The following is a 16074-nucleotide window of genomic DNA, read 5'->3' on the forward strand; positions in this document are numbered from 1 at the left end:
AGGTGATCTGAAGCCCTTGCTGTCAGGTGGGGCATGGGCAGTTAAGGGTATTTAGCCTCAGAGTGAGAGGTAGGTCCGTGGCAAGTATCAGGAAGAAGAGATCCTAACTAAGGCTCCCCAGTGGTAACTGGCAGGCAATTTGACAAGGTGTACACGGGGCAGGGATCATGGATTTCAAAGGTTTGGTTCATGATTGGCTAGCTCCATTGCTCTTGTTTGAGGTGAGGCAGAACATCATGGTAGAGTGTGGTGGAGAGAAGGGTGTGGCAACCAGGAAGGAGAGAGTTGTTTTTTTTTTTTTTTAAATATCATCCTTTGTCAATTTTGTGTATAATATTAATAATATACACAATCTATGTAATCAATTAATATAGGAATTCATTTATGATATGTGAATATGCATATCTAGGGGTACATGTTAAAAAATATGCTCATCATTGGGGTACATGATCAAAGGAACTTAGTAATGGTTACAAATGTGAAAAAGAAGTGGGAAAACCCAAAGGGTTTCAGGGTAACAATATCAGATTGGCATATTAGGGTGAGTTTTCTAGGATCAGATAGAAGATAAATTAAAGAAAAAACAGGTCTAAAATAAAAGAGGTTAGTTGAACCAGAGGTGGTGGTTCATCACTACTTCCAGCAACTCAGGAGGTTGAAGCAAGGAAGACTCAAGCTCGAGGCCAGCCTGAACAACTTAGTGAGATCCTGTCTCAAAATAAAAAGAGCTGGGGATGTAGCTCAGTGGTAGAGGACTTGTCTAGTTTGTGTGAGACCCTGGGTTCAATTCCCAGGACCACAAAAAAACAAAAATAACCCCCACCCCCCAAATCCCCACAATACCCCTAGATTCTAGTTTTCTTCCCTACTTCTGTTGTTTTGCATGCTCACACCTGTCTATAGATACCACTGGTCCAAAGGCTGTGCATCATTTGTCCTCTGCCTACATGTCCAACTTCATCCCTCACCACTTCACCCCACACACCATATGTTTCAGCCATGAAAAATTATTTGTAGTTCCTTCAGCAAACTAAATTTTCACTTGAATTCTTGAAATAAAAAGAAACATCTCTGCATCTATGCAATTGCTCTTTCCTCTTTCTTGAATGTCCTTATTATCCTTTGCAGCTTGTGAATACACATCATTCAGATCAAGTGTCCTTGCTTCTCTCTAGTTGATTACTTCCACCTTCATGTGCTTATTTCTATTATCCCTAGATTATAATCAATTGTATATTGGGAATTGTTCCAACTATAAGACCTCAAACTGAAATTCCTTCTTGGGCCACAAGTTCAGGAATTCCTTGTTGAAATTCCTCTTCTACCTTGACATTGAAAGTGTTCTGGTGGTCTGGTCAGGTCTCTTCTGTTCATGGCCCATCATGTCAATGATGCTCTTATTGGCATCCATGACTACTGTGCCCTGGAGGGCCATCATTTATGCTCTTCTCATCTCCCAACTCTATGTTAACTAAGGCATATTGTTTGTTTATTTCTAGTTTTGAGCCTAGACCTGAAAATTCAAACTATCTTTCCTTACATGGATTCTCTCCAAATTTACTTCAATCCTGCAAGTCAACTTTTACCTATTTTATCAACTAGCTTTGCCCCTCTCAGGGAAACGAACATCTCTGGATCCTCTCCATATGACTTAATTGGATACCATTTCTTTCCATCTTCTTTAAGATCTTTTTTTTTTTTTTTTTAAATATTTATTTATTTATTTATTTTAAATCTTTGGTGGACACAACATCTTTGTTGGTATGTGGTGCTGAGGATCGAACCCGGGCCGCACGCATGGCAGGCGAGCGCGCTACCACTTGAGCCACATCCCCAGCCCTTCTTTAAGATCTTGATCAATTCCTTTAACATCTTCAATTTCACCTTCTCCCTTGACCTTGAGCCTGGTCTATCTCAGATTACATTTTCATTTCTTTCCATTCACCAAAGAACAGTTAGTTCACATCCTCTTTATCTCTTAATTTTCCCTTCAGCAATATAATCTGGATGCTCCCTTTACAAACAGCCCTTTCCCATCACCAATTACCTATTCACTGTCAAATACAGTGGGATCTCCCCATTCTGCTCAATTTCTTTGAGAAACTTCTAATAGTGATTTCTACTTCTCTTTTTTTAAACTTTCTTTTCTCTGGGTTTCCTTGTCATTAGGTCTTCGTCCTATTTCTTAGACCCTGCTGGTCCTGTTTATCCAAAGGTTTTGTTTTCCAGAGCCAAACCTTACACATGATTATACAGTAATAGGCTGGCCTTTGCTGCCTCTCCCCAATGCTCTCATGATCGTGTTCACTGTGATGGTGACCTCCTAACTCTTTCTTTCTTTTAATATTTATTTTTTCAGTTCTTGGCGGACACAACATCTTTGTTTGTACGTGGTGCTGAGGATCGAACCCGGGCCGCACGCATGCCAGGCGAGCGCGCTACCGCTTGAGCCACATCCCCAGCCCCGACCTCCTAACTCTTTCATGTGTGCACTCTGTTAGCCACATTTCTGACATGTTCAGGTAATTTTACACTGAGTATCAGAGCACAATGACTCTTCTTATGTGATACAACTGGTCCCCTCTTGGCCATTTAACATTTTTTAAATATTTATTTAGTTGTAGATGAACACACAGTATCTTTATTTATTTTTATGTGGTGCTGAGGATCAAACCCAGTACTTCACACATGCGAGGCAAGTGCTTGACCACTGAGCTACAGCCCAGCCCGGCCATTTAACTTTTCAAAAACCAGCTAATACTGGAATCCATTAAAAACATATACAAACACTTTAACTAAAAATATAACCCTAGTTTTATTCACTAATTCTTTGAGCATAGGTCTATAGATTGGAAATTCTTGCATAAGCCATCCACTTGGATGGAAATTTTGGTATTTGTTAAAACAGAGCAGAAATGTAGGATATATCACACAATCTGTGTGCAGTGTCTTTTGAGATTTTTAAAATTATTTTCCCCCAAATATTTTCTAATTCTTGGCTATACCTTTTGAAACAAATTAAAGAACTGTTTACCTATTAAGTTTTCCAAAGCAGCCAACTTCATTTTATTATAGTTCTTCATAGCACTGAAGTTTCATTGTTTTATATAATATTCAATTAAACTGCATATTACAATAACAACTAGCATGAATAACTCTGTTAGCCAACACCACTCACACTGGGTTAGCATTCAAATGAATTAGGAGAGATGTGTGTCCGGGAGTACAGGCCAGTAGCCTGCCAGGCACAAGCACTCAGCCCACTGCAGGTCCCAGGTGGTATGTCATACAGAGAAAACGGAGAATGATAGTTAATTTGGCAAGGTATCTATGTGAAGGCAAAAAGAGCAAATGTACAGAGTAAGAATAATACCCAGTCCTAGATCTCCTTACCTCTGCACCTTCCAGTGCATATTTCTAGACTTCTACTTTGAAATACAATATTTGAAATACAATATTTCTAGACTTCTACTTTGAAAATGTTAAGGAAATTTTTAAAGTTTATACATGAAATTACAATCTGTTTTAAAAACTGCAATGGGAAAATGATTAATAATCCCTGAATGAAAGACATGTCTACTCATGGCCAGTTTCCAATGTCTTTAGGGCTATGAAAAACTTCTTCATTTATGCTTACAATGATAGGATTCCTTCCCCAGTGGAAACAAAATTAGGACTTTTAAGATTCTACTCTCCTAGGAAAAAGAGAAGTGGGGGCAGGATCTCATGTAAATCCAAGGGAGATCAGTTGAGAGGAAAGGGATCAATGAGTGGTAGGGAGGGAAGTGCTGGGGAGTGATACTGACCAAATTATATTGTTATAGAGTGTGCATGTACAAATATGTAACAATAAATCCCATCATTATGTACAATTATAATGTCCCAATAAAAAATGCAGAAGAAAAATAAGATCCTGTTCTCCTTTTTCTATGGTCTAATATTCAAGTGATTGTCACTAAACAAAGTTCAAAGGAATGTGATATTTGAGGAACAGAGAAAACTTTCCTATTACCAGCAGTACAAAACAACTGATTTTAATAATACTGTAAAGATCTGCCTTAAGTAGAAGTGAAAGGTCGAATATACTCAATTCACCACAATGAAGTACAGAAGTGGGTCCAAAAGTTGGTGAATAATACTCATCTGTATTACTAACTTTCAGGGTTTTTAGTTTTGTGATTTGGTCCCCCAAAGTTTCCCAACTTAGAAAAGGCCTTCTAAATAAAAGTCAAAGAAAGCAAATGGAGGAAGTAACATCCGAAATCTAAGAAGAAAAACAAAGGCAACATTCAAAAAATAAGAAATTATAACAATATGTTTAAATGAATTTTTAAACCTTTTTTTTCCTCTACAAATACTTTGGAAGTACAATTTCTGGCTATTAGCTTACTCATGCTTTTGAAATATTAGCAAAACACTCAAGAAGAAATTGTTATTGTTGTTGTTTTAGACAGGGTCTTGCCACATTGCCCAGGTTGGTCTTGAACTTCTGGGTTCAAGTGGTCCTCCTGCCTCAGCCTCCAAGCAACTGGGATTATGAGTGTGCAGCTCTTACTTGGCACATGTTACCACATGTACTAGCTATAGTTAAAAGAGAATATCAAAACCATTTGTGCACAGCAAAAAAGCAAATGATTTTTTAATGACATTAAAACTAAAAATCTAGATATGATGTAATCCTTAATTTAGGGTTTGCTCAAATTTGAGAGCTGAAATTAGTATGTGGGTGGCTCTGATGCACTGTTAAATGTTGTACATAATTAGGGATGTGCATATAAACAAGATATTTCAGCCTAAATTGAATTATTCTATTAAGTAACATGCAATACTACCTAACCTTTTGTAAACTGCTGATCTCTTCTGTGAATATCTTCATACTAAAAAAAGAATGATTCAGCTCTGAAATGCAAGTAAAACTGACATTTTACATAATGTGTGTCCCTGCCTGTCTTTTAATATTAACTTGATTTTTCTATCCCTTAACATTATGTAAGAAGATGCTAGTCAACCAAAAGAAAAAGAGGAAAAGGAGAAATTTATGAGGATTTCAAATCTTAAAATAATGTCCATGAGTGGTGGCTCATGAATTGAATAAGCACCATGATAACCATGATAATACATTTTATCACATGATTGTCTAATATTACTTTCAACAAACTGGCCCCAAGCTTAATCATTTACTACAGCTGCAGTGGTTTTGTGGGTCAAAACAAGTCTGTTCAACAATAGCCATCATAGAATAAGTCTTTATACCTTTTACCTTGGGGCTTAGTCATTTTTCTAAAACATCTCAACAGATTAGACACATTGATAATTCAACTATAAATGATATGCTGGAAAATCTTTAATCATTCGGCAAATCTAAAGGTCAATGCTAGTTTATGTGAAATATAATAAGCATGAAATCAATCTGAAGTGATTTTAAAAGTAATTCCATGTTCCTGAAATGAACATCTCTGAGAACAGTGATTTCTATTATTTAATTGATAATGAATAATTGAAAAACAGAAACTGGAAGGGCCCAGAGCCACTGGAGAGTTTGTAGTTTTCTGTGCTCCATTAGGGTTTCTCTATGACCAGTAAGGGTCAAAATGACCAAGAATTATTGTCCAGCATCCCTCCTGCAAAAGCTCCTTGAAATCAAAAGGTACTGCTAGGCTGCTTTCTGAATCTCAGAATCGGAGTTTCTAATTGTACAGATGGAGAAGCTGAGCCTGAGAAGGAAAGAGACTCATCAAAGTCACGAGACTGTGTCATTTCAGGACCCAGCCCTGAAAGCCTCTTTAAGCGACTGCGGGGGCCACTGCAGGGCACACGTCTGGTCTTCCTCACTATCCCTTCTCCATTATACCCAGACTTTGCACAACAGAAACCAGTATCTTCTGAAACTATGATTCTCAACAACCTCAAAGCTGGCAACGTGTCTTCCTAATACTGTTTATAACAGTCACAGCAGAAACTCTCACTATCAAGACCACTTGTGATTAAATAAAACCTATGAAAACAGGATTAAGCAAACTTCTTTTTGATGAAAACTGTTTGATTTAAAAGAAATGAGTTATTTTCATCATCATCAAGAGAGAACATCTGACATCAATTAATTCTCAACTATTCTTAAAGCAAAGAATTAAACACAAAATTACCTTTGAAGGTTTCAAGCTCCTTCCTGTAGGAAAAAAAGAAAATGCAAATTTAAAATGATGTATTCCCAGTGGAAATTTCTCTTAACAGTATAATAAAAATTTATGTACTTTAAATACCCAGTTCTAGATGCTCACACATCTATTGTGCTTTACTAAAATTACCAATACCATTGGCCTAAAGCAACTATTTTCAGTTATTACCTATTAATGGCTCAAAAATTCTACCAAAATTCACTGTTAAAACACAAGAATGAAGAACATTGTAATGTCAGCTATGAACCATCTTACATATACAAGAATCAATTTATACAAGCACTTAATACAATTTTGCTTTCACTTGTAAATACTTTTAAGGTCTTTAATTTAAGATTATCCTTTATTAATAGCAAAGGAGAAGCACACATCAAAGGATTGAAGCCCATGGCTCTTCCTGTCACAAAAGGGCCAAACCTCCGGGAATCTTTTGGTTTGTTTTTGTCAATGTCAATTAAGGATGCTGAAATATAACATCTCCTGAGGAAATACAGAGCCGAGGAAAATAGATGATGGATCATAAAATAAACATCCTGTGACAAGCCAAAGCAAGTTGTTTTCAGGTTTTCTCTTATAACTTTGTAATTATGTATTTTCCTCATTACCAGTTCTAATATAGGTAAGTTTCTTTCTTATTCTGGGGCTGGGGTTGTGGCTCAGTGGTAGAGTGTTTGCCTAGCATGTTCAAGGACCTGGTTTCTGATCCTCAGCACCACATACAAATAAATAAAATAAAGGTATTGTATACAACTGCAACTAAAAAATAAATATTTTTTAAAAGACTTGTTATTCCAAAGTACAAGACATTTATCATTTATTTGCACTCTAGGTTTTACAAGAAACATAGAGATGTTTTGAATTCTCAAATCAGAATTCAACATTTTTATTTACAATACCTCTCATGTTCCAAAAGAGTTTGCTACAAGTAACAGCTGTCAGGCAGGACTGGCAAGCTGCCCACCTAAAGGCCAGGCAGACACTGTTCCTGCAACAGTTGAAGTGAATGTTCTTAAATCAGATGGTCACCCCACTCTTCTTTTTCTAAAAATGCCCACTTTGTAAAATACTTCATCACCAGAATTCATAAACTATGCAACAGAATATAATTTTCACTCCTATCTTTTCAAAAAACAGCATGTTCCCCTTCAGCCAATGATTAACTTTATTCTTAACTTCCTTCCCCCCACACCTTCTCCTTTGGTTTTTCAGTACCAGGCACTGAACTCAGCCTGTTCTACCCCTGAGCTACATCCCCAGCATCCCCCGCCCTTTTTTAAAAATTTACTTTGAGACAGGGTCTTGCTAAGTTGCCTAGGCTGGACTTCAACTTGCCATCCTCCTGCCTCAGCCTCCTGAGTATCTGGGATTTCAGGTGTGTGTCACCATGACAGGCTCAACTTCATTCTTAAAAGCTTAGTTGGATACAAGTTAAAGGTGTCTAATACCTAACACAGCCTCAAGTCATGGGATGAAGGCCTAAATGCATCACAAGAGAATCCTCAAGACGCCTTCATAGAAGCAACTTCAAGGCCACTGATAACAGGGGTGGTGGGAGGTGAAAGAACATGCAATTCAATGTTCTAATTCTTTTTTCTTTGATTACAATCTTTACAATCTTTGATTACAATCTTCTGATTTGCTTCTTTTTTTTATTTTTTTATTTTTAATTTTTTATTGTGGGTTGTTCAAAACATTACAAATTTCTTGACATATCTTTTAGAATGTGATTCTAAGGAAAATTTCTAAAAAGGCATTTCTAGTTAAAAAAAGGAAAACTCAGAATAGTAATTTCACACACACTGGTCTTTCCTTATCACCCACTCCCAAATACCAAAAATCATAAAAGGACACACCCAATCCACCACATGAATTAGTAATTACTCCATAGAGGCACTGCCTCTCCTGGGGAGCTAGCCTGCTTCCCCTCAACCTGCTGCTGCCACCTCTGGTCAACAGGAAGCTGCTATGGGAAGAAGCCAAGCCTGGCCCAGATCTCTTTTATGCATCCTTTTATACATGGCACTGTGCCCCACAACTCCACAACTGGTGGCGGAATCTCCAAGAAACTTCCTTTGAGAGAGTGAATCATTACTGTACTCAATTCCTTAAAAAAAAAGTCTGGTTGAGGTAATGGTGGTACAGATAACAGGTATAAACAAAAATCCCTATGATGAGAATTTAAATGAACTATTAAAAGGAGGCAGCAGCACTAAAAGCGTTGGCATTTCGGTGCACCCCACCATTTGTTTTTTTTTAACAGTAACAAGCACTTTGAAATATGGAAGCTATAAGGGAAGGGAGGGAAAGGCACAGCCAGCAGTGAATTTGAAGGCATGGGACATCAAAAGGTGCAGGCTACATTTAGGAAATGCTTCAGAATAGTAGTAGCAGTATTTGAGCAAGGATTTGTCTGAGGGAAACTTCAGATCAGCAGACTGAATGAAGTAAAGACAGTTCCAATAAAAAGGCAGAGGGTTAGCCAGATGTGATGTGCACACCTGTAATCCCAGTGGCTCAGGAGCTGAGCTTGGGTGGGTCCAAGTTCGAGGACAACTTCAGATACTAAGCAAGGCCATAAGCAACTTAGGGACACCTGACCCAAAATAATAAATAAATAAATAAATTTAAAAAGGGCTGAGACTATAGCTCAGTGGTAAAGTACTCTTGGGTTTAATCCCTAGTACAAAAAAAAAAAAAAAAAAGAAAAAGAAAGAAAGAAAAAAAATAGAGTGGGGTGGAGGTTCTCAATGCCAGTCTATGAGGTTTGGTTTTTATTTTTAGTAGAATAACATGGGCAAAGACATGCTTTATAAAGCAAGAACATTTTAGCTGTGATGCATAGATGTACTGGCAAGGGAGAGAATAAAAGCAGGGAGCACTCAGAAAACTATCTGGATTTACAGAAAAGCTGATTCATGCCTGACAAGAGCAGCATAAGCAGCAATGGCAAAGAACTGGGAGGGCTGGAGAATGCAGAGGAGACACAAGAGCCATGGCACTGGATGAAACAGAGGTAAGTAGAGGAAGGAGGTGGACGTGAGGGTTCTAGTCTGGATCATCAGGAAGAGATTTCAGAGGGGAGTGCACACATCAGTTTGCGACATCTGCTGAAATCACCTGGAAGGCTGGAAGCCTAAGTCCAGCAATGCTGCATAGATTCCCATCTCCTTTAGCCTACTCAAGGATTCTGCTCCTACAGATTCCTTTTTCCCCACTCTTGTTAAACAAAACTTATGGGAGGGCACTATTTTGGACTGAACTCCTGCACTAGGCCCCAAAAGACCAGATCGAACCAAAATGGAGTTACTCATGCTAAGTGCTACATAATTAAACAGAAGCTTTACGAATAAAGTTCCTAAACCAGACCAGTTTTTCCTGGAAATAGGAAATTCCATTGCTATAGATGGATATAGTTTAAGCGTGTCCCCCAAGGGTTCATGTGGTGGAAGCTTTGTACCAGTCAGTATTTCAGTTTTTTATTGCTGGGATCAAATACCAAATAAAAACAAATTAGGGGAGGAAAGTTTATTTTGGTTCATGGTTTCAGAAGTTCAGTTCATGGTCCCCGGACTTGATCAGCTTTGGACCTGAGGTAAGGTAGAACACCATGGCAGACGAGCATGGTGGAGGAAAGCTGCTCTGTTCATGACAGCCGGGAAGGAGAAACAACTGCTCACCAGGGGCAAAATATAAACCGCAAAGGCACCTGACCAGTGACCTACTTCCTCAAGCAACACCGTATCTGCCTAAGTTACCACCCAGTTGATTCATTCAAGTGGATTAATCCACTGATTTGGTCACAGCTCTAATCAGCTTACAGCTCTCATCATTTCACCTCTCAACATTCTTGCATTGTTTCACAAATGATCTTTTGGGGGACACCACATATCCAAACCATAACATAATAAGGAAGCCCCATCTACGGTAACCCTTACAAAAAAAGTAACTTGATATTAATTACTATGGTTTGAATATTGTTTTTCCCCACCAAAACTCATGTTGAGCTTTATTCCTCAATGCAACACTGCTAGGAAGTTGGGCTACTGGGAGGTGTTTGGGGTCCTGTGGATGGAGTTCTCATGATTAGATTAATGCCACCTTGTAGGAATAAGTTCCCACAGGACCAGATGAGTGACTGCAAGGGGACACTGTATGAAACAAGGCTGTTTCTGTCTTTTCTTAGCACACATTTCCTTGCACACACACTTTTCTCCCACACACGGAGCAGCAAGACACCTTCAGGGATCAGATGTAGCCAAGCAGCTGAAGACTTCTCACCTCCAGAATTGTGAACTACATAAACTTCTTTATAAATTACCCTCTCCGGTATTTTGTTATACTAATAGAAAATGAACTGATATATTAACCAATCAGCTTTTTTCCTCTTCTGCTACTGCCCAGTAGGAACTCTCATTCTGTTCTGTAGAAGGGAGCTGCCCCAATTCAATACTGATGAGTGAATGTCAATTAGATCTACAACTAATGTGGCCACTTTGTCTTTTGACAGTTCTGGTATCCATATGAAAGGACCTGAAGGAGATTTCTGTGACCCTGAGACCCCTCAAGAAGCACAGGGAAGGTGCCACTGACATCCTCTCAGGGTCCTCTGTCTTTTTTATCTAGATGTTGAAAGTTCCTTCCAGGTCTGAAACTCTGCTCTCTTTTCCTCTCTGAATTTGGGGGCACCAAAGGTTTGTGCTGTGAGAGAGCACCTGAAATTTTGGGTTTGTGGTGGTGAAGAAGCCAGTGACTGGAGCTGTAGTTCTAAAGGTAACCGGACAGCAGACACAATAACTGGTTATTGCTGCAGAGGATGTAAATTCAGGCCTTTGGAATTCGCTGGGATTTAAGGTTTTCTCCTCTTGGTTTCTTCTCTTCTTTGCTCTGAGGTAAGAGAAATCATTGGCCAAGTGGGGCAAGGGATCTCAGCAACAGAAACACTGCTTGACTGACAGGCATAGGTCAGGCACTTAGAAGCTATGAGAGTGGTCACCACCAAAACTAAGCCTCCCATGAGAGCACGGGCTGGTCACTGCATGGGCTGGCTGAGTAAGGTCACCGTCACACTGAAGCAAGTCTGTGCAGCACAGGACACTGGGAAAGCATCACATGACCCAGCCCTGTGAGGTTTCCCTCTTAGGCTTTTATCTCAGCTGTGGAAGACCCAAGATACATGTAAAAATGGAATCTTCAATGTCCCAGAATCTTATCTCCTCCTTCTAGTCCACCTGCTCTTTTCAGGTATGAGAATCATGGCCCTGGAAACTGTAAATATTGACACAAATCGCAAAATCTGACTAAAGAGTTAGTTTAGAATTATAATGGTCTTTATGTGGAACATTCCATATGAACATGACTGTTCACCTAAGATCTACACCTAGATCCCAAGCCTCCAGGACTGTTGAAAGAATGGATTCCTTCCCTTTTCCCCAGCTACTGGGCATTGAACTCAGGGATGCTCTACCACTGAGCTACACCACAGCCCTTTTTATTTTTGAGACAGGGTCTTACTAAATTGCCCAGGCTGGCCTCAACCTTGAGATCCTCCTGCCTTAGTCTCCTGAGTAGTTGGGATCAAAGCTAATATGCCATCGCAGGGCACAAAGGACCTTTTGAAAAGCCATTCCTGAAGTGTTTCCCATTAACACTGAACAGTTCTAGACCTGCAGGAAAAAGAAAGATGAGTCTCACTGGTTTTAAATTTCACTGGGAAGCCCTTTTCTTAAGGCACTCTGGCTTCCAACAAACTGATGACATTCCCCAGGCCAACAGTCATAAAAAGACAAAAGATGGGAAGCTGCAGGACTGGCTGAACTAGTAATCACAGCAGAACATTTCCAGGGACCTTCAAAAACTAGATAAGAAACAAAAGGCTTCCAAATTAACAGCCTGCAATCACAGCAGCTCCACCGTAACTAGCAACCTAGAATGATCTCTGAGCCAACATCAGGAACCTCTCTAGCATTTGAATCCTAAAACAGAAGTTTAACCTGTACGTGTGACTCATGACTTTTTCCCCCTCTGAAAAAACATTTCTATTTGCTATGTGATACAACTTGGGTCAACTTATGGGACAGGGACTTTATTATACCTAAGGTAAAAAGTCCAATGCTAATGGAGATTTGACTCTGGAATTTCCTGACCCCTCTAAGCCAGATCTATGTATTTCGTGTTTTGTTCTGAACACAGAGGAGGAGGATGGTCCACAAAATGCTCCTGATGTAACCGAAGTGCCCAAAGGCTCATAGGCCACATCCAGTACTGATACTGGAGCAAGAACAAGTGCAGAGCTCACTAAAATTCAAACAGACCCCACTAAGACTTTCCAAATTACCTCAGTGCCCATTAAAGCCTGAGGCCATATAAGGCTTTTGTGCCAATAACAGAAGACTTACTTGCTCAGAGATTAATTATTCCGAATACCAGCTAGCTCTTGTGACACCCCTGCTTTACCTGTGTAGATGGGGATAGTGATCTGTTCAGGATCTCAGAGCCATTAAGAGGACAGTCATTTCCCATTTCCAGTGTCTCCAAACCCTGATACTCTTTGGGCGCAGGTTCCCCTAGATTCTGAAAAGTTTACAGTGGTAGACCTCTGTGTAGCCTTCTTTAGCACTCCAGATGGCCCAGCTTGCTGTCACTGGCATAATAAACAGTATATGTGGACCGTCATGCCACACGAGTTCTCGGATGCCCCTCTTGTTCTCTCAAGTGCTCCATCAAGACCAGAACACCCTTCAGTCCCCTAAAAGTGTGCCTCTCCTGCTCTATAGGGATGACCTCTTATTTTGTTCACCCACTGAGGAAGCATTCCAGCAGACTCCCTTTATTTATTACAACAGCTAGCAGAAAGTGACAGGAGGCCATCTAAGACAAATTACAAGTGCAGTATTCCTTATCTGAAATGCTTGGGACCAGAAGTACTTCAGATTTCAGAGTTTTTTGGATTGGGGGATATTTCCACAGGCTTTACTGCTGAGGATCTGCAATCCAAAACATCCCCACATTCAAAACATTTGGTGATACAAAATTTGTCAAAGCTCCTGTGTATTCTGACCTTAGATGTCAATGTTTATCTCCACATCCTGAATGCAGTACAAAAAGTCTTCTCAATTCTGAATTTACTGAACATTTTTCTATAAGCAGAGTAACCTTTTATGAACCCCCTTCCCTCTGCCTCCCCATCTCTACTGAAGTGCTACATTTAGCATTCTCAACCTTGATACTCCGTAGCCACACCTGATCAATTTGAAGCACATAACTCTAACATGGTTACCTTGGAATTGCAGTCCCCCTTCATCTGGATTTGCAAGACATTCCTTTACAAAATCCTGGTTTGATCCCTTGTGTGGATGAATCTTATATTAGTGATCTCAAGAGGCAGAAAATTTTTGTGCTGGATACAGTCATCACATAATACAATTTCATTAAAAATGGAAAAATGCCCTACCTCAATCATACTCAGAAGGCAGAACTTTACACTCTTTACCCAGACCCACATTTTACTTAAACAGTCTCTCAACATTCACATAGTCACTGTGTCTTTTCTTTCTTTTTTTTTAATAATTTTTATTGTTGGTTGTTCAAAACATTACATAGTTCTTGATATATCATATTTCACATTTTGATTCAAGTGGGTTATGAACTCCCATTTTTACCCCGTATACAGATTGCAGAATCACATCGGTTACACATTCACTGATTTACATATGTGTCTTTTCAATGCTTTGGAAGCAAAGGTCTCCTCAGCTCTGCAGGTGCACCAATAAAAAAGGCCCACAAGTTGATGAGTGACTTTCTGGCGGTTATAAAAACAGAGGCTCACACAAAGACAACTGAGCCAAATATCAGGGCAACACTCTAGCTGACTTTCACACCACAAAAGGTTGGTGGTCTGACAGTTCAAAACTGCTTTGTTCTGAGTCAAACTATATGTGTCTTGACCAGACAAACTCCATTTTACCCCCAGACTCCATTTCATATAAGAAATGCTTCACCGATGAGAAAACTCGCCTCTGCTACTTTCTGATAAGCACATCCTGTTTGGCAACACATGTCAGTTAAAAAATGTTTCTGTTATTCTTGTACAACATATTATTAAGAAATGCATTTGTAAGATGTTCCGGGGCAGTGTACTGAACTCTGAACTGGGTCATTCTGACCCACTTCCTACATTGCTATGGTTTGACTTACTCGTAGCTTATGGTTTTGGGCTATAAGAGATATCCAATCTTCAGCAAGAGGTCGAGGTGTGCAGAGGTAACTTGTTTGCTGCCCCTTGATCCACCGGTGAAAGTACCATGCCCTGCTTTAAGACTGACCCAGTGATTTATCGACAATTGGGCAACCTTCTATTTGCCTTCCAAGGGCCTTTAATTATCACTGTGTTTAAATGAAAGACTGTATTTTCACAGTCACCTGTAATCCTACTTTGATCAAATGCATAAAATTATTTTGACAGTTTTGACAAACTTTTCCAAATCAAATTAACTTTTAAAAATTTTCTTTTTCTCTGGGCACGGAACCCAGGACCTCATGCATGTTAAGCATATGCTCTACACTGAGCTACTTACATCCCAAGAATTCTCGAATCCTAAATTAAATCTTTTTGACCTCAAGTTCACTTTGGGATTTTTCAGATGGTTCCATGAAAAGCTTGAAAGATGTCTCTCTCACCTTGTAAAAGAGAGATATTAAACTAATTATGTTCAATTACATTATGCCAGGTCTTCTTTAAGTTATATTTATGGGTGTGGTTATTGATATGAGTGTTCCAAAAATTTTATGAGATTCTTAGAAATCTAATATGCTATCAGCTTTAATCTTAGTTTTCATGTTAAAACGGTTAGTGATATAGAAATAACCAAATTTGCTTATTAATTGACGATTATAATGAACTCACCAGATTTTTAGCCATGGCCATTCTGTGTCTTTAGCACCCTTACCCATTGTTTCAATTCTCTTCTAAAAACATTAACTAATAGAAATAGTTCAAAGATTGTTGCCTCTTCAAGAAGATTCATGGAAATAAGTCTGATAAGTACTCTTAAATAGAAGTTTCTAATAACTCTAAGGTCATATCAATAGACAATGTGAAAATCTTTATGATTCTAAGAAGATAATGATGACTTCATGAAACTTCTAAACAAGATCAAAAACAATAAGAATTCATACAAGAAACCAAATGTTGCAGATCACTTTTTAAATAACTTTTATTTTCTCTAATATTTTGTTTCAAGATTTAGAGAAACATTTTTTTTCTTCTAAGCAGCTATAGCTTATGGCAATTTGGTAAAGTATACTTCTGTGAACAAAAAATTCAAACATTTGCTGTTATTCCCTATTTGGTTCTTCCCTTTTTTTTTTTTTTTTTGTACTGAGGATTAAACCCAGGAGCAATTTACCACTGAACTACATCCCCAGTCCTTTTTATTTTTTATTTTGAGACAGGGTCTTGCTAAGTTGTTTAAAATTTGGCTAAATTGCTAAGGCTGGCCTTGAACTTGCAATCCTTCAGCCTCAGCCTCCTAAATAGACCACTGGTATTCCAGGCATGTGCCACCACGTTTAGCTGGTTTCTCCATAATGGAAACTACTCATGAATATGTATATTTTTATGGCAATATAGTTACTTGCACAAATCCAATAAGAATCTGGTTCCCTCCCCCGTTTTTAACAGTATACAATTGGAAATATTGGTTTGGTTTCCTAGTCTTAAGAGTCCAATCTGAGATTCCTTATCAAAAGTTCCACTAAGGCCTGTCTTGGTGACACACACCTTAATCCCACCAACTCAGGAAGCTGAAGCAGGAGGATCACAAGTTCAAAGCCAGCCTCAGCCACTTAGTGAAGCCTTAAGCAACTTAGTGAGCGCTTATCTCAAAAAACAAAACAAACA

General features: G+C 38.9%; 1 protein-coding gene across 2 annotated transcripts in view; it reads right to left on the reverse strand.

The window, feature by feature from the left end:
- The window catches only part of Dtnbp1 (dystrobrevin binding protein 1), a 114310-nt gene that overhangs the window by 45999 nt on the left and 52237 nt on the right, over positions 1-16074 (reverse strand). For both annotated transcript variants that reach the window (XM_046453528.2, XM_046453529.2), the window contains exon 7: positions 6144-6166. In XM_046453528.2, coding sequence (XP_046309484.1) covers positions 6144-6166 — 23 coding nt within the window. The remainder of the gene's footprint in view (positions 1-6143; positions 6167-16074) is intronic.

The sequence above is a fragment of the Marmota monax genome, unplaced genomic scaffold (assembly GCF_021218885.2).
Source record: "Marmota monax isolate L192 unplaced genomic scaffold, Marmota_monax_Labrador192_F-V1.1 WCK01_AAM20220418_F8-fsc00029, whole genome shotgun sequence".
Classification (NCBI taxonomy): domain Eukaryota; kingdom Metazoa; phylum Chordata; class Mammalia; order Rodentia; family Sciuridae; genus Marmota; species Marmota monax.